This window comes from Takifugu flavidus, chromosome 18 (assembly GCF_003711565.1).
Source record: "Takifugu flavidus isolate HTHZ2018 chromosome 18, ASM371156v2, whole genome shotgun sequence".
In the NCBI taxonomy this organism is placed as follows: domain Eukaryota; kingdom Metazoa; phylum Chordata; class Actinopteri; order Tetraodontiformes; family Tetraodontidae; genus Takifugu; species Takifugu flavidus.
This window is the reverse complement of record NC_079537.1, coordinates 11,273,636-11,300,859: the sequence shown is the minus strand read 5'-3', so window position 1 is coordinate 11,300,859 and position 27,224 is coordinate 11,273,636. Positions and strand designations below refer to the sequence as shown.

At 53.2% G+C, this 27,224-nt stretch overlaps 3 protein-coding genes across 3 annotated transcripts; 1 reads left to right on the top strand and 2 right to left on the bottom strand.

The window, feature by feature from the left end:
- Window positions 1–104: 104 nt before the first annotated feature.
- On the bottom strand, window positions 105–14,671 carry ngfra (nerve growth factor receptor a (TNFR superfamily, member 16)). The gene is made up of 6 exons (XM_057015070.1): window positions 14,278–14,671; window positions 12,769–12,931; window positions 9,178–9,540; window positions 4,159–4,378; window positions 3,452–3,660; window positions 105–1,874 (listed from the first exon to the last, which is right to left on the bottom strand). Exons 1-6 carry the CDS (start codon window positions 14,311–14,313, stop codon window positions 1,822–1,824), a joined length of 1,044 nt encoding a protein of 347 aa, XP_056871050.1. The 5' UTR covers window positions 14,314–14,671; the 3' UTR covers window positions 105–1,821.
- A 5,611-nt stretch (window positions 14,672–20,282) lies between these two features.
- LOC130514943 (GTPase IMAP family member 8-like) lies at window positions 20,283–25,225 on the bottom strand. The gene is given in 6 exon segments (XM_057014840.1): window positions 20,283–21,998; window positions 22,112–22,714; window positions 22,850–23,560; window positions 23,763–24,086; window positions 24,089–24,427; window positions 24,673–25,225. Coding segments are annotated over 6 exon segments (2,721 nt in total). The 5' UTR covers window positions 24,698–25,225; the 3' UTR covers window positions 20,283–21,279.
- Window positions 25,226–25,510: 285 nt separating this feature from the next.
- On the top strand, window positions 25,511–26,692 carry LOC130514953 (migration and invasion enhancer 1-like). Its single transcript, XM_057014860.1, has 4 exons — window positions 25,511–25,670; window positions 25,851–25,948; window positions 26,056–26,132; window positions 26,210–26,692. Exons 1-4 carry the CDS (start codon window positions 25,642–25,644, stop codon window positions 26,291–26,293), a joined length of 288 nt encoding a protein of 95 aa, XP_056870840.1. The 5' UTR covers window positions 25,511–25,641; the 3' UTR covers window positions 26,294–26,692.
- The last annotated feature ends 532 nt before the right edge of the window (window positions 26,693–27,224 follow it).

Genomic DNA, 27,224 nt, shown 5'->3' with positions numbered 1-27,224 from the left:
TCAATCTGAAACTCGAGAGCTGGAAGAGTCGGATCCGTCGTCAGGTTAGCGCTGCTAGCGTAACGCTACACCCACGTTCAGAAAAGACAGACAGAGGCACTTGATGCGACGTCCGTGTTTATTTTATTACAGATACTCATCAGCATACTTTGATTTCTCCGAACGCTTTACAGTCTACTGTCGCCTCGTGTATCTAAGAAATTCACATTTACACAACGCGGTTTACATTAGTCGGTAAGTACAGGTGACCTTCAGCCGTTGTTGGGGAGCAGCTGGTCGATTATTGTAGCGTCAAATCTGCACAGACGGGTCGATCTCAACGTCCGAGTGCAGGTTCCTCAAAATGCTACATGAGCTGTTAGCAAAATATATGTTTTCATGAGCAACATGTTCGTATCTCAGCATCTCTGTAGCTTCCGAAGAGCATTCGCTAAAACGTTCGTTAGCTCTACAAATGTTTCAAAAACACCCACACGCACACTGACAAAAACTCGTAAAACAATCGTAAATGGCTACGTGAACATTGAAGCAGCTGATGCTGTACACAGGCACTTGAACTGCATTCAAATCACATCCAAATGGGAGCAAAATGCTAATTCTGACCCGCTGGGATAGAAACAACAACAAGAAGGACGTTTGAACGTATCCTTGCATATTGTTGCTTACGATGTGTGTTTAAATGCGCGAGGACAAAGAGGAATCACACCGGCTCTTTCAGCTGTACCCTTATGTGTGTGTGTGTGTGTGTGTGTGTGTGTGTGTGTGTGTGTGTGTGTGTGTGTGTTGTGTGTGTGTGTGTGTGTGTCCAACACCTGTGAGCTGCAGCCTTTGTATTTGTTTCAATGCTGCAGGATGAATCACGAGTGGGCAGAGGGGGGAGAGTTTCACCGTCCTGTTGCCGTCGGCGACCACGTGAGCCACTCGTGCAGCGTGGCACAAGATGCAGTGACTCATCTGAGCGCCTGACATTTCCCACCTGCGGATTCAGCATCATTTAGTTCCCCTCCGTGTTTATTTCACACACTTTTCCCCCTCCCAGAACCCGCTCTGGTTCCCTCAACGTCCTGGTTCCATCAGTGCTTTGGTATCACCATGGCGACAGGTGTCATCTCTGACTGAGGGGTCGTTGATGTGGAGAGCCACACTTGTAAGATGAGACTAGACCCCTGAGGTAATTACTACCTGTCTGCCAGCCCACGATGGAGCCCGGTCCACGCCGCCTCCCTGTGGCACACAGGTGATTACCATCGCTGAGCACCTCTGGTACCGGGTCAATGATGACATCACGACTGGTCAGGCAGCATCTCGGCCCCACGGAGACGCCGTGATGGCCCCTGATGGCGGGGGGGCACCCACAAGGAGGAAAGGGGTCCATTCCGGGAACAGTTTTCATCTGCGATCGTGAGTCGCCTGCATCACCGTTGCGGCGACGCAGGCGTTTTACGAGATAACATGCTACCAAATGCTAAAATGACTAAAGAACAACAAATTGAGATGGATGTGAGGGTCACTGTCTCTGGGGGGGGGGGGGGTGAATAAGTCCTGGGAAACGTCCCTGCCCGTTCACCTGTGAGGCACGTAAGGGGTTAGCGGGGAAACGTTAGTCGTCTGATGGATAAATGCTAGAATAATCGGTTAATACGTAGAAGAAGCACTGAGCACACGTGGCTCCGGTCCCACTGGGGGGGGGGGTGGTGGGGGTCGTGTCCAGAGGTGTCCCACAAATCGGGCCACCTCGCCACTTTTTAAGTTCCAGTGCGAGTCCCCCGTCCTGTCCCCCCCCCTCCCCCCGTCTCCAGGTCCGACTCTCCCTCCTCTCCCTCAGACATCATGCGGCGGTGTGTTGGGGGGGGGGCCGCCGTCCACCCGCACCACTGCGGAGAGAAACGGAAGCACGTCAGGCCCCGCAGGGGGGGTCACAGGTGACTCTCCAATCACTTTACGCTAAAGAAAAACCTTCATTTAACATGGAAAAAACTCTGAGTATCCCTCCATTTCCCACAGGGGGGCCTCGGTGCCCCCCCCCCCCAGCCGAACCCGTTAAAGTGCTTCATTGTGCGGATGAAGATGGGAGACAAATGCTCTTTTTTCCCATAAACCTCTTAACCTGCTGTCAATTGAGGGCCGCCGTGGAGATGGCTCAGGAATGCGGGGGCACCGGAGAGAGGACCCCCGAGAGCCGAGGGTGTGTTCCCCCCTTTAGAAACCGTGTCCTGGTGCCAGGAAAGCACAGTAACCGGGTGGGGGGGGGGGGGGTGGGGGGGGGGGGGGGGGGCGTGTTTAAGCCAGAGATTTCAGCCCGACACTGAAACCTCCACCGGGCCACGAATCCGCCTAAATCTGGGCTGAAACGGGACCCCACCCCAGCTTTTGGATATAATCAGGCGGCGCTGATTGGACCCTGAATCGGAATAAAGCTTTTCATTCTGCTGATTGGGACCGAAGTGGGGGGGGGGGTGCAATCTGATCTCCCAAGATTGTTTTACTGTTTACCAAAATAATATTAGGAGCTTTAAAGCTGCTAACATGTCTTTTCCTGAGGGATTCGGCCAATGTCGGGGGCAGATTTTCGAGTCAGGGGGGCCAAGTTTCTTGGGGGGGTCAAATGTAGGATGATGGGTCGGATCTCCCTGTTGAGACCCTCAGCAGCACAGGAAGCCCCTCTCTGAATGTTATCTGTCCAAACACGCTCTGTTTTAATGGCTTCTTTCACTTGTTTTGACAGGAAGAGCCCCCCCACCCCCACCCCCATCCCCAGTGATTATGGTTTATTGGACATATTCTCACCCTTTCGCGGATGTTAGCAGGCCCCACTTCTGCTGGAAGAAGCTGCCCCCCCCATTAAGTTCACTGTGGCTTCGGTGCCAGCAGACTGTGCTGCGACGCCAATTAGCAGCCGCTGAACGCTGATGCTGGATCAGAGTTTGGGAGGCAGCTGAACCGGGCCTGGATCCCGTCTCACAACACCTGTTAACGAGCCAGTCGGTTGCTGACTTAATGGGGCAGGGACCCTCTCAAAGAGCCAATTTAGGAGCCGTTCCTCCAAAAGAAATTCCTTCTATTCTTCGATGCGCGGCCGTTCCGCCTTCCTCCAGTCGGGAGAGTGGGAGAAGAATGGACCGCGGGGGCTCAAACCAAAAACAAAAACCCAAATGAGCTTTTCCCAAGCCGCTGCAGGGGGGGGGCGGGTCGTCAGCTTATCGGCGGTCTGGCTTGTTGGTACATTACTAATAAAGCTATGTCTTTTTTTTTTTCAGGAGGCTCATTGAAGGGAAGGATTACTTTTGTTTCTAGTCATATGATGTTCCGGCCACTAGGGGGCGGACGATCGGAGCGGTGACAAATTGGAGGTTGTGGTGACGTTTCCGGGTCATCCGAAACAACCCTCAACAGGTAAAGGTCACGTACTTCCGCAAACAAACATTGGCTGACAACAAACGTGCGCACTGACCGATCTGGTCCTGGCCGTGTGGCTGCGGGTGCAGAGCCTGGACCTCGGCCCGGGCCTGCTGGTGTTGCTGCTGCTGTTCCTCCATGCTCTGGGTGTCCACGGAGATGCCGCTGTCGCTGTGCAGCTTCTCCCCCTCCGGCGTCACCATCTGGTTGCTTGTAGCCGCGCGGATGTTGGCGGCCTGCTTGTTCTGTTTGCAACTATTCCACCTGTGGAATACCAGGATAAATATTCCATTTATAGATGACTGACGAGGCCACGCCCACTGTATATATTAAAAAAGACAGTATAATGCATATAAATAGTCATGTATTAGCCTGATAGCGCAGTTAGCACATAAGTGTTAACACAAACAGCAACATAAACGGAGGATTTTATGCAATTTGCAGCTTGTTTATGATTGTAATACCCAAATTCGAGGAGCAGATGTGTACGACTGCTAAACTCGGCGCTAATGATCTTGTTTACCGCCTTTCAGTGTGTTTGAAGGCTGCCATGACTGTGTGAGCCTGCAAGTTTAGTTCTTCTCTTTTAGGAGGGACCACACTGAAATTTGCTTCTGGATTTCAGCCCGAGGCAACTCCGTCGCCAGAACATCGCGGTTCCCTCTCTGTCCACAATTATGTTGTTGTTGGAGTGCAAAACCCAATTGTGCTAATGTTTTTCACCGCAGAGCACAAACATCTCCCTCTGCTCTTCCTACTGACCTCTTAAAAACAAGATACGCCACCACGCCCACGACCACAGCGGCCAGGATGGAGCAGCAGACGGCGATGAGGATGAGGTAGTGCGGAGAGCTGGACAGGGTCGTTTCCCCTCCGTTTGGCAACGGGCATTCGGTGGTGTCAGGGATGAAGAAGTTGGTGAAGGAGGGCGGAGACAGGTCCATGTCGGTGGTGGGGATGACGTATGTCGGGAGGAGAGGATCTAAAGAGAGAGGCAGAGGAAAATGAGCTAAGTTTAGCGTGTTAGCATCGATGTGATATGAATGTAACGTCAATAATATACTTGCATAATACATTTTTCAATAAAATCACAATTCACTGCATATTTGCTACCAGAAGATGTGAGCTAAGCTAACTAGCAGTGGGCAATCTTTCACTAGTGCTGGTTAAAAAGTGGTGATTCTGGAAAGAAGCGCACATGTAAAAGAATGTTGGTACGTCCCCTTAATGAGCCCCCCCCCCCACTGATCGGTTGTTTTACTCATCAACAGTCAGCACCCTCTTTCTGACAGCCACAACATGCTTCCCTTGTTGTGCTAATGTGCCGTCTTTAGCCCCCCCCTGCCCTCTGGGCTCCAGACTTGTGTTCCACCTGCAGCTGTGGAGATATTTCGGGATCAAGTCCGTCCGCGGTTCCACCGAGTCCAGACATGCGTCAGCTGCTTTTGAGAGACAGATGGGTCTCAGCTGAGTCCCTGTTAGCAGAGAAGGAATGCTCATCAGCACGGAGGGGGGGGGGGGGGGGCAGATATCTGTCACCAAGCAGCCACCCGGCAACGGGTCTGGTCTGACGCCTGTGACCAGGTCATCACTTTCAGTTTAGTTGTGCTGGATCCAGGAAGGCGGATCGTTCTGCGCTACTGGAGGGGTCTGGTCTTCATCAGGGCGAAGCCTGCAGAGAAGACTCATTTCCATTAATTGTTCTATTTCCTCTTCCTTTGTGGGCTCTATTAATGGTCCCCTGGCTGGGATGGACCCAACACAGTCCAGACATCAGACCTGTCAAATTATCCTCCAGGCCCTGTCTGTAGATCAGCATTGAGTTGTCACGCACGACGTTTTCTGCGCCGCGATGTGGTCCAGCTGGCCGAGGAGCGGGTCCGTCCATAAAACACCGAGAGGGGCTGCGGATTGCTCAGCCTGGTTCAGATCTGAGCCCCTAATTCCCAGCAGAAGCCCGAGCTGCTCCTCGTTATCTCCGGACCGGCGCTCGGAAGATTAACCCCGCAGAGACCCCTCAAGGCCAAAGACGGAGAGGCTCCGCCCACTTCCAGAGCTATTTGTCTTTGATCTCTAAACGCAATTACGGTTAGCCGAAGACAAACCGTTTCTCATATTGCGGATGTTAACCCGACCGAACGGATCCGATGGATTTTCGTCTTTTTTTAAATTACATTTATACAGTTAATTGCGTTTGTTTGAGTTATTATCTCCCTCCGCCAGCCGAACTGCCGGGGCCACGTTGATTATTGATAAATTGGAGATGAATCGTTCCAAAGCCGTGCGCTTTTCAACCGGCCGGATTTCCACACGAGCCTGCCTGAAAACACTTATTCGAGATCAAAGGGTTTATTGTTCACCCCGTGCTTGATTGGGTTTCCTTTTCTTCCCTCTCTGCCTCTGAATTTTCTCCGTGGTGACTCTCCATCACATGTTCTGGAATTGGGTGTTTGGGCTTTTCATCCGTTGCCTTCGCCCTCTGCGTTGGTGGGAGTCACGGGGTCAAAGCCCGCCAACGTGAGCCCAGACACCTCCACATCTGCAGCCTCCTCCTGGAGAAATCTGGCACAACCGCTCCTTGAGCTGACCTCAGGAATTTTCCTTGTTTACCACAGTGAAACAGCAGGACGCGCATGGTTCTGGGTCTTTGTTCTATTTTGGATCAAGACATCAAAGGCAACGGCGCAAACGTGGGTTTGGAATGACGGGTCATCGATCTGACGACCGTAATGGCAAACGTTCTCCACACGCTCCGCCGCATTGATCTGTTGCCTAATTCACTCAGCTGTTCGTGCTAACAACCCTAAAGGGCGTTCCATCGAGGACCTGACGGCAAAACTTCCGTCGGTCGTCGAATGGTCGAATGGTCCGTCTTCGCGGTCTATTTTCAGCAGCGTTATTGATTCAGATCCATCTAAAAAGGGAGCGTTCAGAGGAGCCGGCGTCTGTGTTACAAGGGTTTCTCGACCTTTCAGGAGGGGGTAGTCAGGTTTCCTCGGCTCCGCCATACATCATCCGGCTAATGCGTGACTGGCTAATGGTGTTAGCGATGCGCCACTAACGGAACAAACCCGGAAGGCGAGGTGAGAGTTTTGGAGAAGCTATGACGCTGCACATCCCAACTCCCTGAGCCGATCCCCGAAAAACACATCTGGCCGCACGGAGGCGAACCTGCCGCTCCAGCCTGCATAGCTCAGCCGGAGCAGATGGGGAGCTTAAAACAATCAGGAAACGACATAAAACCCTGGCTCGGGATTTTTATACGCGCGCAGAGATGTGTTTATTAGCGGAGGAGGGATGCGAGGAGGAGAAGAAAAGCTTTAATTTTTATGAGGGGCCGGGGTCTTTGTGGTGAAGTTAAGCCCCGGGGTCTGCTGTGGAGGTTGGCGTCCTGACTTGTGCCGGTTCAGGGTGGAGATGAGCAGCTATCAGGCGCAGCACATGCACAATGACCCCCTTTATCAGCCGCCAAACACTCCCCCACTGTCTCGGCTCAACCCCTATCTCAATCTTCCCCCTGTGCGCGCACATCCATCAAACGCTCACACGTAGCAGGAATTACTCAAGTCTGTCTTCTGTCGACTGGGGGGGGGGGCAGACAGAGAGGCAGAGTGTTAGGAGAGAGTGAGGTGGGGGTGCAGATGAACAGAGGAGCCGCTGTAAAGTGCTCTGATTAGCAAGAGTAATTATGCCGCAGCGGCGGAGGCGCTGAATGCACGCTGGCCACCTTCCACCGCCACGCTCACCCCCCCCCCCCCCCCCCCCCCCCCCACACACACACACACTCATGGGCTGTGGTGGGAAGAGAGGGAGAGTTAATGGAGGGGGAAGAGAGAGGAGAGGGGGGTAATAAAGAGAAGAGGAGCGCGCCTCCGTCTGTTTTTTTATTCGCTCCCTCTCAAGGAGAACGGACGCTCAGCCAAATTGAACCGGCCATTCTGCTGAGGCCGAGTCCAGACGGAGAATTCCGCCTCTGAAGCTTTAGCCGAACCCACACCGGCGCTCCCAGCACCGCAGAGTCCGGCTCCCGGTTCGTTCTCTCACGTCAGACATCTTTATCTGCGCCCGTTGGGAGATGAGAAAACACACCTTTTATCTCCAATAACAAAAAATGCAGGAGTTCCACATCAAAGCGGGCCGCCGCCACCGCTGTGCACGCAGGTGCCGAGCGGAGTTTCGGGAAACACGTGCGCTCGGCCGGTGGAACAACACGTGGTTGTCCTCCAACCTCCAACAGCATGCGTATACGTGCTGGTTCCGCAGAGGTCGCCAGGGCGAAACCCGAGAAATCCCCGGAGTCCGATCGACCCCGGAGTCCCGGCAGAGCACGGACGCACCGTCAGCTCGATGCGTGGCCGCACAAGGAAAACGAAAAAGCCAAGTTGATGGAAATGGGGCAATAAGCGGCTTCCCGTTCGCTGCTGAACATGTATCTGTATGCGGCCGTACGCCAGCTCGCCGTGGCCGCCACCGCGGAGCGATCGTCCCCTACACGTGGGACTGGAGCTCTCGCCCTGAGTCACCGAGGTGATGAGTGACGGGGCTGGAACACAAGGTCGCTTATCGCGCCATCTCCATCGTCGCTGCCACATGGCCGGTGCTCAGGACACGGAGGGTCAAAGGTCAGGCCGCCGGCATGGGTGGCTGCTGAATGGGTGGCACAAGGCTGCTTTGTGGCCCCTGTACTTACAGCTGATCTGAGCCTGGGGGGGCAGGATGTCCTGTCTTCTGATGGCTCATCACGCCACCCTCGCTATCACTGCATCCTCGCCTTCGCATGGGAAGAGTTAACCAGACCACATTCTTGGCAGACTATAAGTTGCCTTTGGAATCTGGAGAGCAGGCCTCCAGCGTGTGGGGTTTGGAACGCACGCTTGTTTCCAGAACTGGACTTTTGGATATCGTGGGGATGACTTATTCCCATGCTAAACAAAGATCGACGGAGCTTACCTTTGATCTTAGCTCAAGCTAGCACGCTGTCTGCTACGACAAACATTTGTTCGGACGAGCGAGAAGTAAGATGACAAGAATGTGTTTTTCTGAAGGAAAGCGGGAATCTTGTGGGAAAAGCCCTCTGGAATGCTAACAGGGCCACTTAGCTTAGTGTGTGCACGATTTTTCTGTCGCTTGTCCGTCAGAGAGATCCAAGAGCACCAGCTACAACATCATGCCCGTTCTAAGGTTCATTAGCTACTAGCTATGGAGCTCCGACGATAGAATTTCTCGCTTCCTTCTAGGTTCCGAAACGCCTCCGCTCAGCGAGCCGCGGTTTTGTGGGAGGGCAGATTATTCATTGCTGTTGTGTCTTTGACCTTTAGATGCCAAAGCTTTCAACTTCCCTCCTTTTGAAGAGTGACCTCTGGCTGCGGTGGAGACGTATATAATAGTCCTCAAAGAGCACCGAGCAGCGTGAGCTCTGTAATTGGTATCGACGCGGCTCGACTTTGGCTGGCGTTCGCCGGCGCTGCCTGAAAGACCCGGATGTCCAAAGCTGAAGCAGACCACCAGGGGGTGACTGCCAGGCCTTCTGAAAGGTGTTCCCACCTGCATCTCCAACCTGATTCATCATTAATCCCGGAAATTAATGATCTCTCAACGCCATACAGGCAAGTTTCACGTTGCCCGAAGACGATTTCTAGGAGACAAGTTTGAGCTCGGGGGTCACCCTAAACGTGATCACAAATTGCCCCTTTTTAAGGCCCCTGGTCAGTGTTGCCGTGGTAACAACTTTGCAGCGGCGATGCCCACAGAAGAGTGGATTCTCCCCTCTGGAGGACTTACTGTGACAGACGGAGTCCGAGGAGGGCGTGCACTTGGCCAGCTCGGTCTCGGTCTCCTCGTCGCAGATGGTGCAGGGCAGGCAGGGGTCCAGGGAGCTCTCCCGGTCCGAGTAGGTGTTGTCCAAACACTCCTCGCACACCGTGTCGTGGTCGTACTCGCAGTGCAAATCCACGCCTTGGCCCGCCGGGCACACCGTGCACGGCTCGCAAAGACCCGATATGGAGTCCAGGAAGTAGTTGTAGTCGCAGATGCAGACGGCGTCGTTGGAGTCGGTGCAGGGCGTCTCCATCCTCATCAGGCCGGTGCAGAGCGTGCAGGGCGAGCACCCCTCCGTGTGGCTGTAGTTCTCCGAGAAGGTCTCACCTGCAGGGCAGAGGAGAGAAGAGCAGGTCAGAGGATGGAGAGAGCAGGAACCCGGGAGGGAAACAGCAGAATAAACAGCCAGTCTAATGAAATTAATCGTGTTTACCGCACATTCATTAGGGGGGGGGGGGGGATTGATCCGCTCGGTGATATCTGCTCCGGGACAACAAAGGTGCTCTCGTTGGGAGATGCTGGATGGGGTATCGATCCGAAGGCCGATCTGAGCGCAGTGCCGCAGCTTCAGATACGACACACAGATACGGAGATGGTGGAAACCCCCCACGGTGAGGGTGGGGGGGGGGGGGGGGGCAGTTTAAAGCCTCCTTCATACCGTTATCAGAGAACTTCATACAACCATGGCTGAGAACTCCTTCACCTTCGAAGGCCATTCGTCTGAACAAACATCCGGTGTTTCCTCCATTGGGACAGAGAGTTCATCATGTGGAAGCTGCCCCCCCCCCTCCCTGCCCTGGGACAGGGGGGTGGGGGGCAACCTGAGTTGGAAACTTGCAGGAAGTGCTGGTGTATGGACAGAGGGTGAAATATTGGGGGAAATGGGACATTTGGGGACCCAAAACCATCATGCACCATCCTTCTCCACTCTGTTGCCCCCCTCCCCCCCATCACTGACCCAGCTCTGGCTCGGACCTCCGTCTTGTGGGGAGGGGGCCTCACGTGAGCTGGACAATGCTGTTTGGTTTGCAGTCAGGCCCGACGGGGGAAATCTGGGCTCCGTCGTTTCAGCCGTCCCATCAATCATGCGGGCTTCCTCGCTGAATCTCGCGTGTAAATGGACCCCCCCCCCCACGCCAACTCCCCACCCCCCCACAACTCCCCACCCCTCAGCCAGTGTCAGAAAGGCATGTGTGTTCACAGGACAGTTTGTGTGTTACTCTCTTTAATAAAATATGACCTTGACCCATTTGACCATCGATCTGCTCATCGTTCATGTTTCAGGTGAGCAGGTTCATGGGGGCTGATGTGGTCGGGGTCTGTGAGGAACCCCCCCCCCTCCACACACAAGACACCACCCTACCCCCACCTCACCGTGGTGTTTCCTCATCAATAATGCAGCTGATGCAGCCTTAAACCTGAGCTTCAGCCGTAACCCTTTCTCCAGGGGGGGGGGGCGTCTGGTTGGCCGCCATCTTCGCCACTGAACTTTTGCTGACTGGTGGATAAACGAGCGGCGTCCGAGAAGCTGCGTGACGGGTTTGTTTCTGTTTGTAATTGCAGCCTCACTCCCAGGCTCCACTTGGGCTCTGATTTGAAACAGGTGTTCCGGGAGGAGGGAACGGACCGTTTAACAATCTGCACTTTCTAACGTTTCGAACGTTTTACTCCGTATCCGTACTCCGAACTCATGACAAAAACCTACATTTGACACTTCTTCATCTGGAACAATCCTGGACAGTCCCCCCCCACCCCCCCACCCCCTGACACCCTGGGGGAATTCCATCTTTTTCCGGCTAAGTGTTATCTTGTCTGCCGCGACAGAAAAATGGAGACTGATGAATATTTCAACACCGTTGATGCTAGCACTCAGGACCGGGGGGGGAGATGGGGGCTGACAGGAAGTGGGAATTTTAGGAGTTTCATGGTAAGTAAGGAGTCACCTATATTTACCACGAAACAGGAAATGAATTTTCCTCTTTAATTATTCATCTCGGCACTTCAGAAAGTCTATATCTTTAATGTTTCAGGTCCGCTCATTGTCTTCGCCTCGTGTCAGCTACACAATCCTGGCGCCCGAGCACCTTTGGACGCAGCTAAGCTATCACTTTATCGGCCGAGACATTATCGGATGCAACAAAGAGCGGAAATCATCAATTATCTCCCGGGAATTTCGCGTCTTTACGAGTCTTATCGCTGCACAAACGGCTCCCTGGTTTGGTTTTAATTAGCCGGATCAAACCAGTAAAGAGGCACTGATGCAACAGTATGCATGATAAATGAAGGGATCGCGCCCTTTACTGCCTGGCGCTCTGATACCGTTTTATCCGCTAATACAGAGGATGAGTCATAGCAAAAGCGAGGAGGGCGGGGGGGAGGAGGCACGACACCAGCTGGTGGGGGGGCCGGTGGGGATGATGGAGAGCTCCTCACAACTCTAGTCCGGTCTCTCCTGCTTCAGCCTCTCTTTCATCGTCTTTCGCCCAAAACCGCTGTGGCGCTTCAGTAAATCGACACCATCTGAGGTGGATTTCCCTCCCTGCGGACGACCCGGAATCGCCGGAAAGTACTGAACGACTTCCTCCAGCAGACCGTGAGGTTCTGAGAGCGCCGCGACGCTACGCTAAGATTAGCATCGGTGTATAATAATTAGAGCGACCGTTTCCTCTGCGCAGAAACGGTTCCTGCCGGTCTGGAGGTTAATTATGGACTTCCGGGTCTTCTCAGTGCCACGGAACGCAGAAAGGGCCACTAGAGGGCGCTGGCGTGCCTCCCCCACGCCGTGGCTGCGTTAGCGCCTCCACTGGCTCAGCGCTAACGGTTCACATTTGGAGCCACTTACCAAAACACATGAGTTCCTGTGTTATTTCGCCTCGCAAACGCAAAACAGACGCTTCACACAAACGAGCAAATTGGACAACGGGCTTTAGCGTTCTCTAGGTTTGGAGTTAAAAGCGCAGAAAATGAGATGGATGTAAATAAAGCTGACGCAAGTGCGGAACGTTCACATTAATCGCGTCACGTTGACGGCGGTTTGATTTTCTCCAGATGACAGCTTTGAACAGATTCAAGGAGTCTGCTATTTCGGTACTCGGCACAGCGGGTGGAAGCTAACCAGCTAACATCTAATGTTCCTGGTCAGCAGACGGCAAACGAATGTTACCGAAAAGCTCCAATTAAGTTTAAAGTTTAACGGCTAGCCTCCTGATCATTGTCAGGTGAATCTTTTTTGTTCGATGCAAATTCAATCGAGTCAGAAGGAATCATATCAAAACCTTCTATCAAAGCAAGCTCATGAAAATGAAAACAGATTTAGGAATTCTCGCTAGTGGGAATGCTTAAAACAGGTAAAGTTCAGTGGTTCTTGCCTATGCTAAGCTAATTTGACGAATTATCGGATTGTTTTCCATTCTTCTCACTGGTGTTATAAGTTCATCAAACATACAAAAACTCCTCCCACCGGTTATTTATTCTTTAAACAGGCATTTATTGCCGTGTAATAAACACGTGTTATCGCCCCTCAGAGGTAATGACGGCGTTTTCCGAGCTACTCACTGTCCAAACACTGGCTGCACTCGGTCTGGGTGGCGCCGCACTTCTTCACGACGCCCTCTCCTGGCGGACACTGCAGGCAGCACTCGCCGCCGCTGGTGTACTGGCCCGACTCGCAGGGGAGCTCCACCGCTCGCTCGGTCTTGGACGTCAACACCAGCGCAACCTGTCACAGTAGCACACACGCACACACACACACACACACGTGCGCACTGATTAAAATTGGGGCCATGTGCTCCAACTCAGCCTTGTCAGGACCTTGTCACGTCTGAGGTCTGCTCCAAATGTGCCGCTCATCTCTGCCGCTTCAACAGCTCCTCTGAAAACACATCTACTCTGATAACTAAGTCATGATGCACTCCGTGTCTCCATCTCTAGACACACACACACACACACACCACACACACACACACACACGTGCGCACTGATTAAAATTGGGGCCATGTGCTCCAACTCAGCCTTGTCAGGACCTTGTCACGTCTGAGGTCTGCTCCAAATGTGCCGCTCATCTCTGCCGCTTCAACAGCTCCTCTGAAAACACGTCTACTCTGATAACTAAGTCATGATGCACTCTGTGTCTCCATCTCTAGACACACACACACACACACACACACACACGCAGAAGAGTCCATCCATCATCCTCATCCAGCCTAATAAAAACCTGTTAGCAGAACGTTTCTATGATCCCTCAGATGCACCTTTCTGGTGACACCAGAGCATAAATCTCACTGCCTCAACTCCTCTGCGGAGATGTGGCGTAAATGTCTGCGTCGCAGCTGAATTATGGGATGTTCTGAGCTCGTCTCGACTGTTTGAAGAACTCAAAGGGCCCCGCGGAGCTGCAGGAACGTCTGCATCTGTCCTCAGATCCTCCGGCTGTGGAACGTCCCACGGCTCAATCACGGATCCATTAGACGACCTCGCTGGGACAGTTTATGGACCCTGATCAAACGCAGGACAGCTGTTCTGCTGTCATTCACAAGTTCATGGCCAATTTGGGACTTTGGGTCTAGACGGAACTGGCCGCCGCCGCCACCACCACCCCGCGGAGCAGCTGCCACAGCAGAAGGTCCACGTGATGAGTGAGCTGCCCAGTTAGACCAGTCCACCTCGGAGCATCCTCCCACTTTAAGGTCGGACACTTCCTGCACCCTCGTTCCAGGTGTTTGAGGAGATCCATCCTGGTTCCTGTCAGCAGACTCCTGGACCAAACCCAAGCAGCTTCAGTTTTCCTGGATCCGATTCCTGCTTCTGTCTAACGTTCGGATGGAAATCAGACACTTGAGGGATGGACGGGCTCCGCAGCGGGATGCTGATTTAAGGAGGAATTCAGAGGAAACATCCCAACAAAAGTCACTTTAAAGACGGGGGCAGAGGCTGAGGTCAACAACTGTGGGGAACCATTTTACAACCAGCACCGAAACGCCGCTCTGCTAACTTTCCTGCAGAAATGTGAGGAAAACTGCAGGTCACGCACACGCACAAACACGCACACTTATGTCGGGACCTTACCAAAGCGCACAGAATCGGCAGAGGTGAGGTCTTCATCCTGTGTCGCGTGCTGGAGTCACATGAAACAGATGTGCGGGAGAAAGCAGCGCTATGTGGATGAAGAGGAGGAGGGGGAGGATGAAGAGGAGGAGGAGGAGGAGGAGGAGGAGGAGAGCCTCATTTTCGCTCCGGCAGCGCCGATTTTTATCAATGAGTCCGCGATGTGACGCGCCCCGCGCGGGACGAGTGGAGATGCGCGTCTGTGCGCGCCCTGCAGCAGCACGGGAGGAAGAGGAGGAGGGTGAGGAAGAGGAGGTGCTGCTGGAGACCGTCCTGTCCGGAGAGCAGCTGCAAGTGCACTGCGGAGCAGGAGAGGAGGGAGTCCAGCTCCTGGTTCCAGAGTCCTGCCGCAACACAACCTGGTCTCTCTCTCCCTCTCTCTCTCTCTCCCTCTCTCTCTCTCTCTCTCCCTCTCTCTCTCTCTCTCTCTCTCCGGTAACAAAATATCTCACACATTCAGCAACATTTCAGCCAATCAACTTCTCTTTGTTTCGTGTCGCGGCCAAATCCTCACACATGTCGTTCATATGAGTAAATCCTCACGTGTCGGAGGTCAGATTTCCACACGCAGACGTTTAAATTTATGTGAACACTTTTCCCGTTTCAGTCTTGGGGAGGGAAGAACAGATCTTGGGTTTACAGGATTCGTGTGTTTCTGTCCTCCGTGGGGACTGATATTGCTGTATTTGTTAAACATGATGCATATAGTTTAATAATATTTAATTATTTTTAATCCCGTCAGCGGACTCGTGAACCTGGTGGGTGTACTACCGCCATCCGCCACTGGGAGGCGACTCAGATCAGCTCGCATCGCTTGTATAGAGATGCTTGAGATCTTTTTCACTGATCTCAGGTTTCAACGGCTATTTCTACACACTTTTATTTTTTATTTAGGTATTTAAATTGACTTTTTCTGCAAACTGGGACGCAAATGATCTGAGAACCCCAAGAGGTCACCGGGGCAGCATCAGGCTCTGATACTTCTGGAGACATTTGCTCATTTTAAGCCACTGGGATCATCTATCTCCGTGCCTTCCACCACACGCTAACATCTCCCGCACCCTTTAATGCACGTGAAGCCGTAAAGTGCACCCTGTTTCTGGCGATGCGCTGAGCATTTTGAGGTTTGAGGCACTTCCATTCAGCTCCGGCTGCTGTTTTGCCAAGATGACGCTAAATTTGGTGAACCCACTCCGAAACCACTAATGCACGTCTCAGCGTTGTAATTGGGTTCGGTGCTCCTGTGGTTACTTAGCCTAGCCTTTACTCTTAAGGGGGGACTGGCATTGATGGATATTGATCCGGGTCAACGTGACGATGAGCAAAAAAAAAAAACAACCTTATCAGCATCCGATCTCAAATCAGGATCTTCAGATGTCCTGAAGACGGGACCGCAGCCGCGGCCTGATTTAGTTACACCGCCGGCGTTCCAGTGCCCTCTGGTATTGATCTCAAGGCTCATCAATTTTCCCACTTCCTCCATCCTGAATCCTTCCTGCAGCACCTCCAGCTGATGGTTGCCGGCCGCCGCCTCCATCAGCGCAGGACTCTGGGACATCTCCCCGGATCCGGGCTCCATGGGGTGGGCTCCGTGACCTCACGCCCCTGATCAAACTAACCTGTGACGTTTGACTGGAATGGCGGAGAACCGGAGTCCAGGCTGAAAGGGATCCATCCAAACTCCAGGAATGTGAGCTGCTTCCCAAACACGATGCTGCGGACAAACGCTGACGCAGGGAAACGTCTCTTTTCCTCTGTGCGTATCGTATTTCCGGCCCTGTGACTGGTCAGCAGAAGGAAATGTCATGTCGGTCTGAAAGGTCACAGGTAAAAACACACAATCCCGAACGAGGCGACTGGCGCTGGTCCCTCTGGGCAACAGCTGGAGTGAAAAGTCTTTTATTAGGCTGTCGGTAAAAGTGCCTCATTGCTGGAAAATATTTGTTTTACAGGATGGTTAAGGTTTGGCTTTAGCCTGAGAGAACCGCCGCGGCTTCGCTCAGACTACACGCTTCAACCAAAACCACGTGTTTGACCCCCGTTAGCGTTAGCGCCGCTCCCAGTAAGGCGCTTTGGCAACTCCATGGAGGGACAGTTTGTCCGATCTCTATCTGCTGTTGACCAAAAGCAGACTCGGAAGACAAGGAACCAGGTGGAAGAACCAATCCTGGTGGCTTTAAGCCAGCATGATAAAAGGTGCCACCTAGCACGGCCACCTTGGGCCTCTACATGGTCACGCCCTGTGGTCACAGACACGTCCTCCCAGTCTGACTGGGACAGATGACTGACCCACAGTCAGCATCAGGCTCCAGGCGGGTGTCTAACCGGATCAGCACTCTGTCACCAGTCAGAACTTCTGGACCTTTGAAGGCTTCTTGTCCAGGTTCAATCACAGGTCTCGTTCTTCTGCTTTCAGCGGCAACTTGACACGAAGCTGCAAGTAATAATCCACCGACACGTGCTCCCAAGAGCCGCTCGGGGTCCCGTCGCTTCTTTGGCCTTTGGGGCTTAAAAACGTGCTTGGAACTCTGCTGGAATGTAGTTCTTTCCAGTCTTCAATGCACAACTCTGTGCAGATGTTGCAGAAGACGGTGGGGCGGCGGGGCGGGCCGGTACATGCGGCTGGTTCCGCCCCAACAACACCAGAGTTATTGCTCCAGTTTAAGAACCATTTCCTCATAGAAAGGCCCCCTGCAGGCAGCCGCAGCGACGGTCGGGGCCTATTTTCCCCGTGGTTACTTTTAATGTGGAGGAGGGCGCAGATCCAGTATCAGCAGTTCAAAAGGAAGAATAAAAAGTAGGTTTTGAGGCCAACGCTCCTGTCAGGTTTACAGCCTTATGTCCAGAGAGGACGGGGGGCTTATCTCCAGAAGCCCTCGCAAGACGCTCAGGTGACCTAAAATTAGCTCTAATTACAGGCGCGATTTCAGACCCATCGACCCGCTGGAGTCTGAGGGGAAATTTCCCGTTTTGACCTCCTGCTTCAAGGTTTCATAGCTGTGCTGCTTTCCCACCACTCAAATCCAGATTTTTCTTCTTAGATGGATTTATTGGAAACACTGCACAGTGGGAAATCAAAGCAGGGAGTCTGAACTCATGGCCATCCATCAGAGCCGGGCTCGCTCTCATCTGCTCTGCTGGGACGTTCAAAGCCCTGTTGTGAGACAGATACGTTCTATATGCACGCGTTCTTCAGGACACCTGCGGACAGTTCAGGCAGTTTATAGAGCGTAAGTTGCACAGCTGTCTATTAATTGATAAAAGCCAACCTTTAATCTGATAAACTTCACTTTGGTGTTAAAGTTTCTGCCCTTCATCGGTTTTTGCACGTTTTCCTCACAGTTTGAAGGCTGCAGTTCCCCCGGGAGTCCAGTGGGGGCGGTGTTGGTCACCGAAAGCAAAGCTTAAAAAGAGCGTTTACGCTGTTCCTTCATCTGAAGACAGAAACCAAGCACGATTCTCAAGCTAAACTTGTGATCTATTTCCTGCCGTTGCTGCTCCCATCTGATGCACAGCTGATGCATGCTGGGTAAAATGGTTTCGAGATGCTCCCTGGTGGATGAACGGTATCATCAGCTGGGGTGACTGACGCTGTTCTTCTGACCTCAGATCAGCATAAATGAGGCCAGACTGCAGGTTTTTCTCTTCCCTGTTCTGCTTTGATCTCCCTGTTTGCATCACAAATGGTGAATTTGACTGGGAGCGATTGTGCATGTGGAAAATAGAGTTTGAGTGCATCCTTTCACCCGCAGGTACGGCCTCATTTCTTCGTCTCCTCCTCCTCTCCTCCTCCTCCTCCTCCTCCTCCTCCTCCTCCTCCTCCTCCTGATTATGACTGACCGACTGGGAGACGCAGCTCTTTTGTGCAATTCTCCATTGTGACTCTTCCACTAACAACTATAATCAGCCAAATGGAAGAAGTGCGTCACCGGAGTTGATGGACTATTGATGGAGGTGTGAGGCTTTTTTTAAACCCTGGCATTTATCCAGGTGTTGCCGCCTATTTTACCGGAGCGCCATTACCATTGTGGGTAAAAAGCTGAAAAAGGACAAAATGTTTTGAGGTTTTCAAGAAGTCCGGGGGCGGCAGAGGCAACGGGAGGGATCGAAACAAATGAAAAGTGGCCTTAAGAGCAAAGAGGAGAAGAGGAGGGAGGTATAAAGTGATCACTTGACTGAGAGTATTGACAGCGGGGAACAAAGAGCCGAGTAATATGATTAACCGGGTGAACGCTATCGAATAGCAATCACAGACAACCTGATCCGCAGCTTCCGTCTTCCTTTAAATGTCCTCTCCTTCCAGGATCCTCGGATCTGGACGTCCACACACAGTTCCATCACAGTTGTGCTTAAGGAGCCTGATTTTCTGTCCTTTTCCTCCCTTGTTTCCCTCTGTTAGCTCAGCAGCACCATCACGCTCCCGCCAACGCCGTGCGCGTCCCAATGACCTCTCGACCTCATGGGGTTACCCAGGCCGCAGAGCTCAGGCTCCCCTCGACTCTTCCACCATCTGATGTCTCCCTTCAGATCCTCCACGAAACTTCACACAGGTGAGAAAATGCTGCGGAAGCTTCCGGCCTGGGAGGACCATCATCTGACCAGAGACGGCTATGGAGGCTCTCCAGCAGTTGGACTCCATCTGCTCCTCCTGTTCCAGAGACGTGCAGACGGAGGTTGGAGGAGCCAACGGGTGAGGAGCCGACAAGTGCTGAGAGAACCTGCAACTTATTCCCTTTGAGTGTTTCCTGAACTTTGCCCTTGATGTTTTCCCTGACCCGGCACATCCTGACAGGGAGGTGTGTGTGTGTGTGTGTGTGTGTGTGTGTGTGTGTGTGTGTGTGTGTTCAGGCCAGGTGGACTTGTCTCCTCCCTCACTTCCTGAACCTGGCTGGAAATGACATCATAATGATGCCTTGGCCAATATTCAGGCCCAACATGACGTTGGTCCTTGCTGCTGTGTAGCAGCACGAACGCACACATACACACACACACAGATGGTGCCCCAGACATCACCCCCCCACCCCCCACCCCCCACCACCACCCCAGCAGGGGGTCCTTGTATCGGTGCGAGGTGCTTCCTTCAGGTCTAAATCATCTGTTTTCGAGCCACGTTCTCACATTCGGAACATCTCTGTCTTTGCTCTTCCACCTGGGCAAATATCAGGGAGTGAAACCTGATAGGGGTGGGTGGGGGGTGGGGGGTGGGGGGGGGGAGTCATGCTGGCCGCTGCACTGTCCTACTAATGGAGATGGATGGAGAGAGGGAGGGGGGGGATCCATTTCTCCTAGGCTGCACAACTCCTTTAATAAAGGGGGAGAGAGAGAAATGATACAGAAAAGAAGAATGGACTGGGAGGAAATGGGCAGCAGGGGAACGGAGAGAGAGAGGGAGAGAGAGAGGGAGAGAGAGAGAGGGGAGAGGAGAGGGGGAGAGAGAGGGAGAGAGAGAGAGGGAGGGGGAGAGAGAGGGGGAGAGAGAGAGAGAGAGAGAGAGAGGGAGAGAGAGGGGGAGAGAGGGAGGGAGTGAGAGAGGAGAGGGGGAGAGAGAGGGAGAGAGAGAGAGGAGAGAGGGGAGAGGAGAGGGGGAGAGAGAGGGGAGAGAGAGGGAGAGAGAGAGAGGGAGAGAGAGAGAGAGGGGAGAGGAGAGGGGGGGGAGGAGAGAGGGAGAGAGAGAAAGAGGGGGAGAGAGAGGGAGAGAGAGAGGGAGAAAAAGAAGGGAGCGTGGTGACAAAAGAGGGGGAGAGAGAGGGGGAGAGAGAGGGAGAGAGAGGGGGAGAGGGGGAGAGAGAGAGAAACGATACAGAAAAGAAGAATGGACTGGGAGGAAATGGGCAGCAGGGGAACGGAGAGAGAGAGAGGGGGAGAGAGAGGGAGAGAGAGGGGGAGAGGAGGGGGAGAAAAAGATGGGAGCGTGGTGACAAAAGAGGGAGAGAGGTGATAAAAGTGAGGCTGGATGATGTTGAAGCAGGTGAAAAAGAGAAAGAGCGACAGAGAAACGATCCGTCCTGGCGGCCGCGCCATCACCGTCTGCGCCGCCCGTCCTCCTTTGATCCCACCATCAAAGGAAAGATGAGGAAAAAAACCACAGATTTTTTTTTTTTAATTCTTTTAATCATTTTAATTTCCTTGCTGCGGCACAGCTGTGTTTACTGGCGTTCACAAACACTTGGTGGCGCGGACCGATTGTCCTCGTGGACACGTCACACGTCCGTTTCCGCTCTGCTCAGCTGGAGCTTCACCTCCTCTGTCAGACAGAGGGGGGCACTTTGAAACAAAGTTCCAAATTTAAACCATGTAAATAAAAACCAACATTTCTGTGACTGTGGCAGCTGTTGCCCACAACACACACACACACACACACACACACACACACACACACACACACTGAGATGGTTCACAGCTGCGTTCGAATGTGCTGAATGTGCTGGTTTGTCTGTTTCTTCGTCACTTTCAAGCAGCTGCTGGTTGCTGATCACAAGTGCGGATATTTAAACATAATGTCGCTGTTTGTTTGTCTGTTATCGGTTCTGATCCACTCAGGAGCTCCAGATAACCAGGTGATCCAGGTTATTGCCGCTTCTTTAAGGTGTCCTACAGCCCTAAAACCAATAAACGCTGATGAGGTGAAGTGAACCAACAATCAGTGTGTTTCTGTAGTTTAACAAGTTTACAAATTGACATGAAAAATATCAATCTATATGTCATTAATATGTAATCAGCTCAGAAGTTTCCGCATTAATAGACAGTATAAAAGTACATCACATTAGACTGATCTGCAGAGTAATGATGCACATATGTAATCCCTACATTTCGCTTTAAAATACATCATTTTTGGTACCATTTTGGTCTTTTGTATAGCTGACGTGAACGTTTTCAGATGATATTTTGTTGTGAGATGGCTCCCTCTTGTGGACAAAAGTCATAACATTTCCTTCCTGGTCATAATCATTTGAAATGTCCTTCTTATTCAACCGTGTCGGGTCCGGGTGTTTGTGTGTTATTATCGCGTTTCTGTTCCTGCGGGAGCTTCCAGCTGTGCTCCAGGTTGGTCCTCAGCTCTTTCACCTCCTTCTGGATGTCCTCCAAGAGCTCTAGCTTTGACAGTTTCCTGTCGATGGAAGCGAGCACGTCCGCTTCTCCAGTCTCCTTCACAACCAACTGCTCCTCGGGCTCCGGGAACTCGGGGGAGCCCATGCTTTGTTCCCAAACCATCTCAAAGTACAGGTCGATGAAGGCCTCCAGCTCCTCCAGGTCGCTGTGGTCCCAGCGGTCGATCAGGGCCTGCAGACCTCCGGACCGACTGAGCCTCAGCAGAGCCCGCTCTCTTAGCGCAGGGTGGCAGAGCGAGCGCACGCCGACGCCGTCGTCCTCTGCAAACACCCGGAGGTGTGTTGGAGGTAAAGCCAGGAGCGTCCTCGGGCGCCTCGGTGAGAAGTGTCTCTCGCCGTTGGGCCTCAGCTGTAGGGCATCGGCAGAGAAACAGACGGGCAGTTTCAGAGTCCACCTCGGCCTGCGTCTGTTACCAGAGGGCACACAGGCCAAACAGGAAGTGACATCGACCATGGAGGGCATTTCGGTCTGTCCCGCTGCTCCAGGCGGGACCGGCGCCATCTGCCCGCCAGTATGTGAGCTGGTTACTGGCGTCAGAGCCGTGGGGGAGACGGTTGGAGCTGCTTCAGTCGCTGTGGAGGAAATGGAAATGACCTTATGACCTCTGCAGCCTCAACAACCCTCAGTTTATTGCATCTGCGGCTATAAAACCACTGACCCTGATCCCTGAAGGTGTTTTACTCACAGTTTTGGGACGGCTGATGTCTGCGGCTCCTAAAACTCATCTCCTGGTGGGTCCAAACGTGGTCGCCGGCATCTAGCTGGTCCTCTCTGAGCGTCTCCTCGATCAGCTCCATCAGCCCCTCCACCTGAGCTCCATGGCCCCGGCGTCTGTTGTCCAGGACGTGATATCTGTTCCCACACTTCTCCACCAGCCTCTGCAGCGCCGCGCCTTCGCTCTCGATGCGCCGCTCGACGCTGGTGGGGCCCAGCCAGTCGCCGTGGCTGAACAGGACCACGGTTCTGCTCCACACCCGGGCTCCTCCTGCCTCCAGCTGCTTCCCCAGCTGCTCCTCTTGGCCGTCGCCAAACGAGGAGCTCACGTTGACAACCAGGAGGAGCACGCAGGCGGGTTCCAGGAGGTCAGAGGTCAGGGAGAAGCAGCCCGGAGTGTCCAGGACCGACACCGACCTGCCGAAGACCTGAGCGGTGTCCTCCTCGCAGCTGGTGGTGGGACCATCGGTGCAGAAGCTCCGCCTGCTCAGGATGGTGTTTCCACAAGAGCTCTTCCCGGTGTTCCTCCCACCAACGAGCACCATTCTCAGCTCTGGGAGAGGCGTCAGCTCCGCTGTCGAGAAGATGGAGGTTTCAGGTTCTCCCCAGACAAGAGGGGGTTTTCAAATAGCTTCATGCCTCTCAAGGCAGCAGGTGACCTACCGGATCTTACTCCAAATCCTGACTCTTGTCAGTTTTGGTGACTCACCCAGCTGAAGTTTCCCCGTCTGTCTTTGTCTCTCCTTCCTCTTCCGCCTCTCTTCGGCTCGCTCTTCCTCTCTCCTCATCTTCTCCTCCGTCTGCTCCATCACCTCCCTCCCAACTCCAGGATGCCGGGCGTCGGCGCAGCCCGCCAGCATCTCCTCGATCCTCAGGATCAGCTCCCGGACCTGGAACCCGTCCCCTCTGGTTCGGTTGTCGACCACGTGGTACCTGTTGCCGCAGCTCTCCACCAGCCAGGTCAGAGGAGGTCCCTCGCTCTCGATGCACCGCTCGATGCTCGTGCCCCCCAGCCAGTCGCCAAAGGTGAACAGCAGGATAACGCGGGTCCAGACCGACCGGCCCAACAGCTGGAGGTGCTCCTGCACGGCCCTCCTGTAGGTCTCCGTGAAGGCTCTGTCCACGCGTACCGTCAGCAGGAAGACGTGCGGTCCCGGCGGACAGAGCGACAGACTCCGGATCAGCTGGTCCCGGTCGAAAATGGATGTTTCGGCGCTGAAGTAGTTCATCCACCAGCCGGGGGTGTCCACCACCGTCAGCCGCCTGCCGAACACCAGCCCTCTTCCCAGCATGCACTGGGCCGTCCGGCCCGGGACCTGGCTGCTCGGTCGGTTCAGGATGGTGTTCAGGGCGGAGGTTTTCCCAGAACCCTTTGCTCCCAGCAGGACAATCCGGATGTCGGTGACGTGGCGCAGCTTTTCTGGAAGGATCGGGAGAGGATGGTTGAGGAGTCGGAGCGGAGGGATACGCCAACGCGCGTCCTCATTCTACAGCTCTCGCACTCGTGTCCGACTCTGCCCTCACCTGCAGCTGGAGCTTTACCCCCAAAGCTGAACGGGCTCGATCAAATCTCAAAGGGACAACAAACGCCACACTCAGAAACCGCCTCGGGTTCTGCTCACCTCTCGCCAGCGACCTCTGCTTCTTCACTCTCAGAAACCTCCGCTGAGCCTCCTCCTCCACCCGTCCGCTCTCCGCCGCCATCGCGCGTAAGACCTGGGGCTCCGTCTCAAACGCCCGGTTTCCGTTTTCCCTCACCAGTTGCAGGATCTTCTCCAGCAGCTGGGCGACCTCGCCGTCTCCGCCCGAGCCCACGGCGTGACACCTGTGGCCGCACTTCTCGGCGAGCCAGCGGAGGCCCGTCTGCTCCCCCTCCTCCCTCGTTTGAGCGGAGCCGACCTCGGAGGTGAAGACCACCACGCAGTGGTCCCACACCCCCTCTCCAGCAGGGCCACGTGCTCCTCCACGGCCCGGCGGCGCCTCTCCGGGAAGCCTGAGCTCGCCTTGACCACGACCAGGAAGGCGTGCGGGCCCGGCGGGCACAGAGAGACGCTGCTCCGGATCTCCCTCTTCACCAGCCCAGACGTGTCCTCACTGCTGAAGTCGCACCACCAGCCGGGGGTGTCCACCACCGTGAGCCACCTTCCACACACCACCCCCACCCTGCGGGAGCATGAGGTCCGCTCCCCGGTGGCAAACTCCTCTTTGCCCAGGATCACGTTGCCCAAAGAGCTCTTCCCAGAATTTCTGCCTCCAAGAAGGACGACGTTCAACTTCGGTTGACACCCTGGACAAGGAAGAAGAGGGAAAATCTAAAGCGACACGTACGGACAGGTTCCCTCATTTGTAAAGTAAATGGAACCGTTTTGGTCAATTTGCGTGTAAAATTTAAAGGATTTCCCGATTTAGGTCTTCATCAAAACAACGAGGGGACATTTTGTGTGTAGCTCAGATCCTGAGAACAAACACGCATCAGACTGTTGCGGACCAGCAGATGTTAGCAGGTTATTGCAGAAGATAAAGAGTACCTACATGACGACGGCTCACTGTTTGACATCGCTGTTGGTGCTCGGTTCTTCTGGGAAACAACACTTATTTGTGTATCACGTCCATGTTTTCAGAAATAACAACGGCCGCGTGACAACAGACGATTGTTTTATGTGTATATGAGTCTGAAGGTCGTCTGTAATGAGTAATCCTTCTCAAATAGAGCAGACAGAACCGCTCCTCTGAGCCGCAGGTCTACAGTCCACTCACAGCCGAGGGTGGGAATCATTTCCTTTGGCATTCCTGCTGTTCCTCATGTGGAGAAATCAAAGCCTGGGTTTGTTGGAGGGTGTGCTCGGTGAATTACGAGGTCCGTTGCCATCAGGGGGCACCTGACATTGTATCATGCGTAAAATTCACTGGAACAAATGAGGATAAGTGATGGTCCAAGGTTGGATGTTTTTATTGAACTTAAATATCACACAGTCATGTTCATTAACCTCAGCAAACCACTCCATATTGTCTCGAATGAGTCAGACATTTGTGTAGAAATATTGGCCCGGGTCCCTTTTAATGGCTGCTCAAAGGTTGCCATGTTTAGCAAATGAATGTTAGTTCCTCCATTATTTTCTTTTCACATTTTGCTTAAAAATTAAGACAGGAATAAGTGATTTCTCATCGTCAAGGGTTGGGGGTACATAAAGCAGTGCATTTCCTGTCTGTTGGCTTTAAATGCGACTGAATGGAGCCTGTGTGCGGGTGTGACGCCCGTGTAATCCTCATATAACTGGTGGGGTTTTGCCTTCACGGTGCGGCCACGAATCCGTTTCTTTAATCGGTGACTCGTGGTCACTCAGCTGTCAGCTGCCGTTAAACCCCGCCCCTCCGCGGACGGTACTAGAGCATCAGCGAGCGCACCGACGCCGCTGACTTCACCGGCAAAACCACCGAAGAAGAAAGTGCGGAGGACCGAGCAGATCCGCGGAGTGGATCGCAGCAGGAGCCGACGCAGCCATGGGAGTGACGATAAGAGTTGAATATTGGTGCTTGGAACAGCTTTTCGTTTTAAACCAAAACGCATTTCCCGTTGGCGTTTTTGTCTGCTGTGTAAATCGTGAAGCGGAAGCGGGGGTTTATCTTGATTAGCATAGCTAGCTTGTCCGGCTAATGTTAGCAGGTGGGGGGTAATTCTTTCATGCTAATTTTCTGATGTCATTTTGTAGTGGCGGATGAGGATACGGACCCCGCTATGAGGAGCTCGCCCGGGTCGTGAGGGCCGAGTTTCTCGATGCGGATGTGTCCGGCTTCGTGGGAAGAACGGGTGAGAAACAGTTCTTGGAGCTGAACTTTGATTGGCGACACCCATGACTGAGGTGCCGTCGTTGGGAGAAAGATCTAATCTCTCGTGTTCTGGGGGGGGTTCTGCAGGCAGCTTTGAGATCCAAATCAACGAGCAGCTCATCTTCTCCAAGCTCGAAACGGGCGGATTCCCTTACGAGGACGACGTGAGTAACAGCGGGGCTGAACTGCTCATCCAGTGGAGCTTTAGCATCAGTCTCCCCTTCTCTGCCCTCTCCCAAAGGTCATGCATGCGATCCAGAGCGTCTCCGATGGGAAGCCCGTGGAGAAGATCACCAAAAGCCGCCCGCCGTGCGTGATCATGTAACCCGCTGAGGGCCGCGGATCACCAGACAGGCCCGTCCTCCGGTTCCCCCTCTTGGCTCTCGGCGCCGGTCCGTGAGGATCTTAATGACCACTGTGGCTGAAACCTGTCAGGTTACAGTGTGACGCACCTGTCCTGCACTCACCTGTGTCGGGGAGCCCAGAGCGGGAGGAGGCGACGGTCCTGTTCAAACGCTGCCTCAATGTTTTTGTTAAAATGACCCTCGTTTTCAAATGCAACGGTTTACCAAACACTGATTTGTGTTTTTAATGGAATTATACAGTAGATCAGATCTGTTTTCTTTCTTTCTCCTGCTTTGTTCTCTTTCAAGTTGAAGGAATTTAATTTTCTTGGCATTTTTTTTTTAAATGGTGGACTGAATAAAGAGCTGATGCAAAAACATGCTCATTACTGATGTATTCCTCTGTGATCTTTCCTGAGGACGCTGTGGGGGGTTACTATGGCAACACAAGTGTTTTGCTTCTTTCAAGCCTCCGCGGACACATTTAGATGGAGGCTTTCAAAGGCCCCTTTAAGAAACACACTTTAACTCTGAGTGTTACGACTTACTGACTTGAATGTCAGTGAATCGTGACTAATTTCTTCTAAAATCCTGATTTACTAGGGGAGGAAGCAAAGCGCTTGGCAGACCGAGAGCCGTCACAGTTGTTGGAGCAAATTTCACGTTTGTCACATCCAGCATGTGAAGCGGAGCCGCAACACGGATCCAACGGGCCTCCTCCAGTCTGCCTCCTGAGCCTAATTTAAATGGGCAGTTAGCGACGCGTTCGCGTCCTCTGAAGGGATATTTCTGCCCTGAAAGGTCAGGTCATGTGACCTGTCTCGTTGGAGATGTTAATATTGGGACAAGGTGGGACGTTGCTGCTGGTTCTGGGTCGTGGTGATAACTCATGGCTGTTTGTTCTGATAGAGC

What these genes read in the sequence shown, in the direction of transcription:
- ngfra (XM_057015070.1), bottom strand. Translation starts at nt 14,313, where the DNA reads ATGAAGACCTCACCTCTGCCGATTCTGTGCGCTTTG. An exon ending in GTGCAGCCAGTGTTTGGACA is followed by an intron (nt 9,541 to 12,768) that starts GTGAGTAGCTCG and finishes TCTGCCCTGCAG; the next exon opens with GTGAGACCTTCTCGGAGAAC. An exon ending in CTCGGACTCCGTCTGTCACA is followed by an intron (nt 4,379 to 9,177) that starts GTAAGTCCTCCA and finishes CTCTCTCTTTAG; the next exon opens with ATCCTCTCCTCCCGACATAC.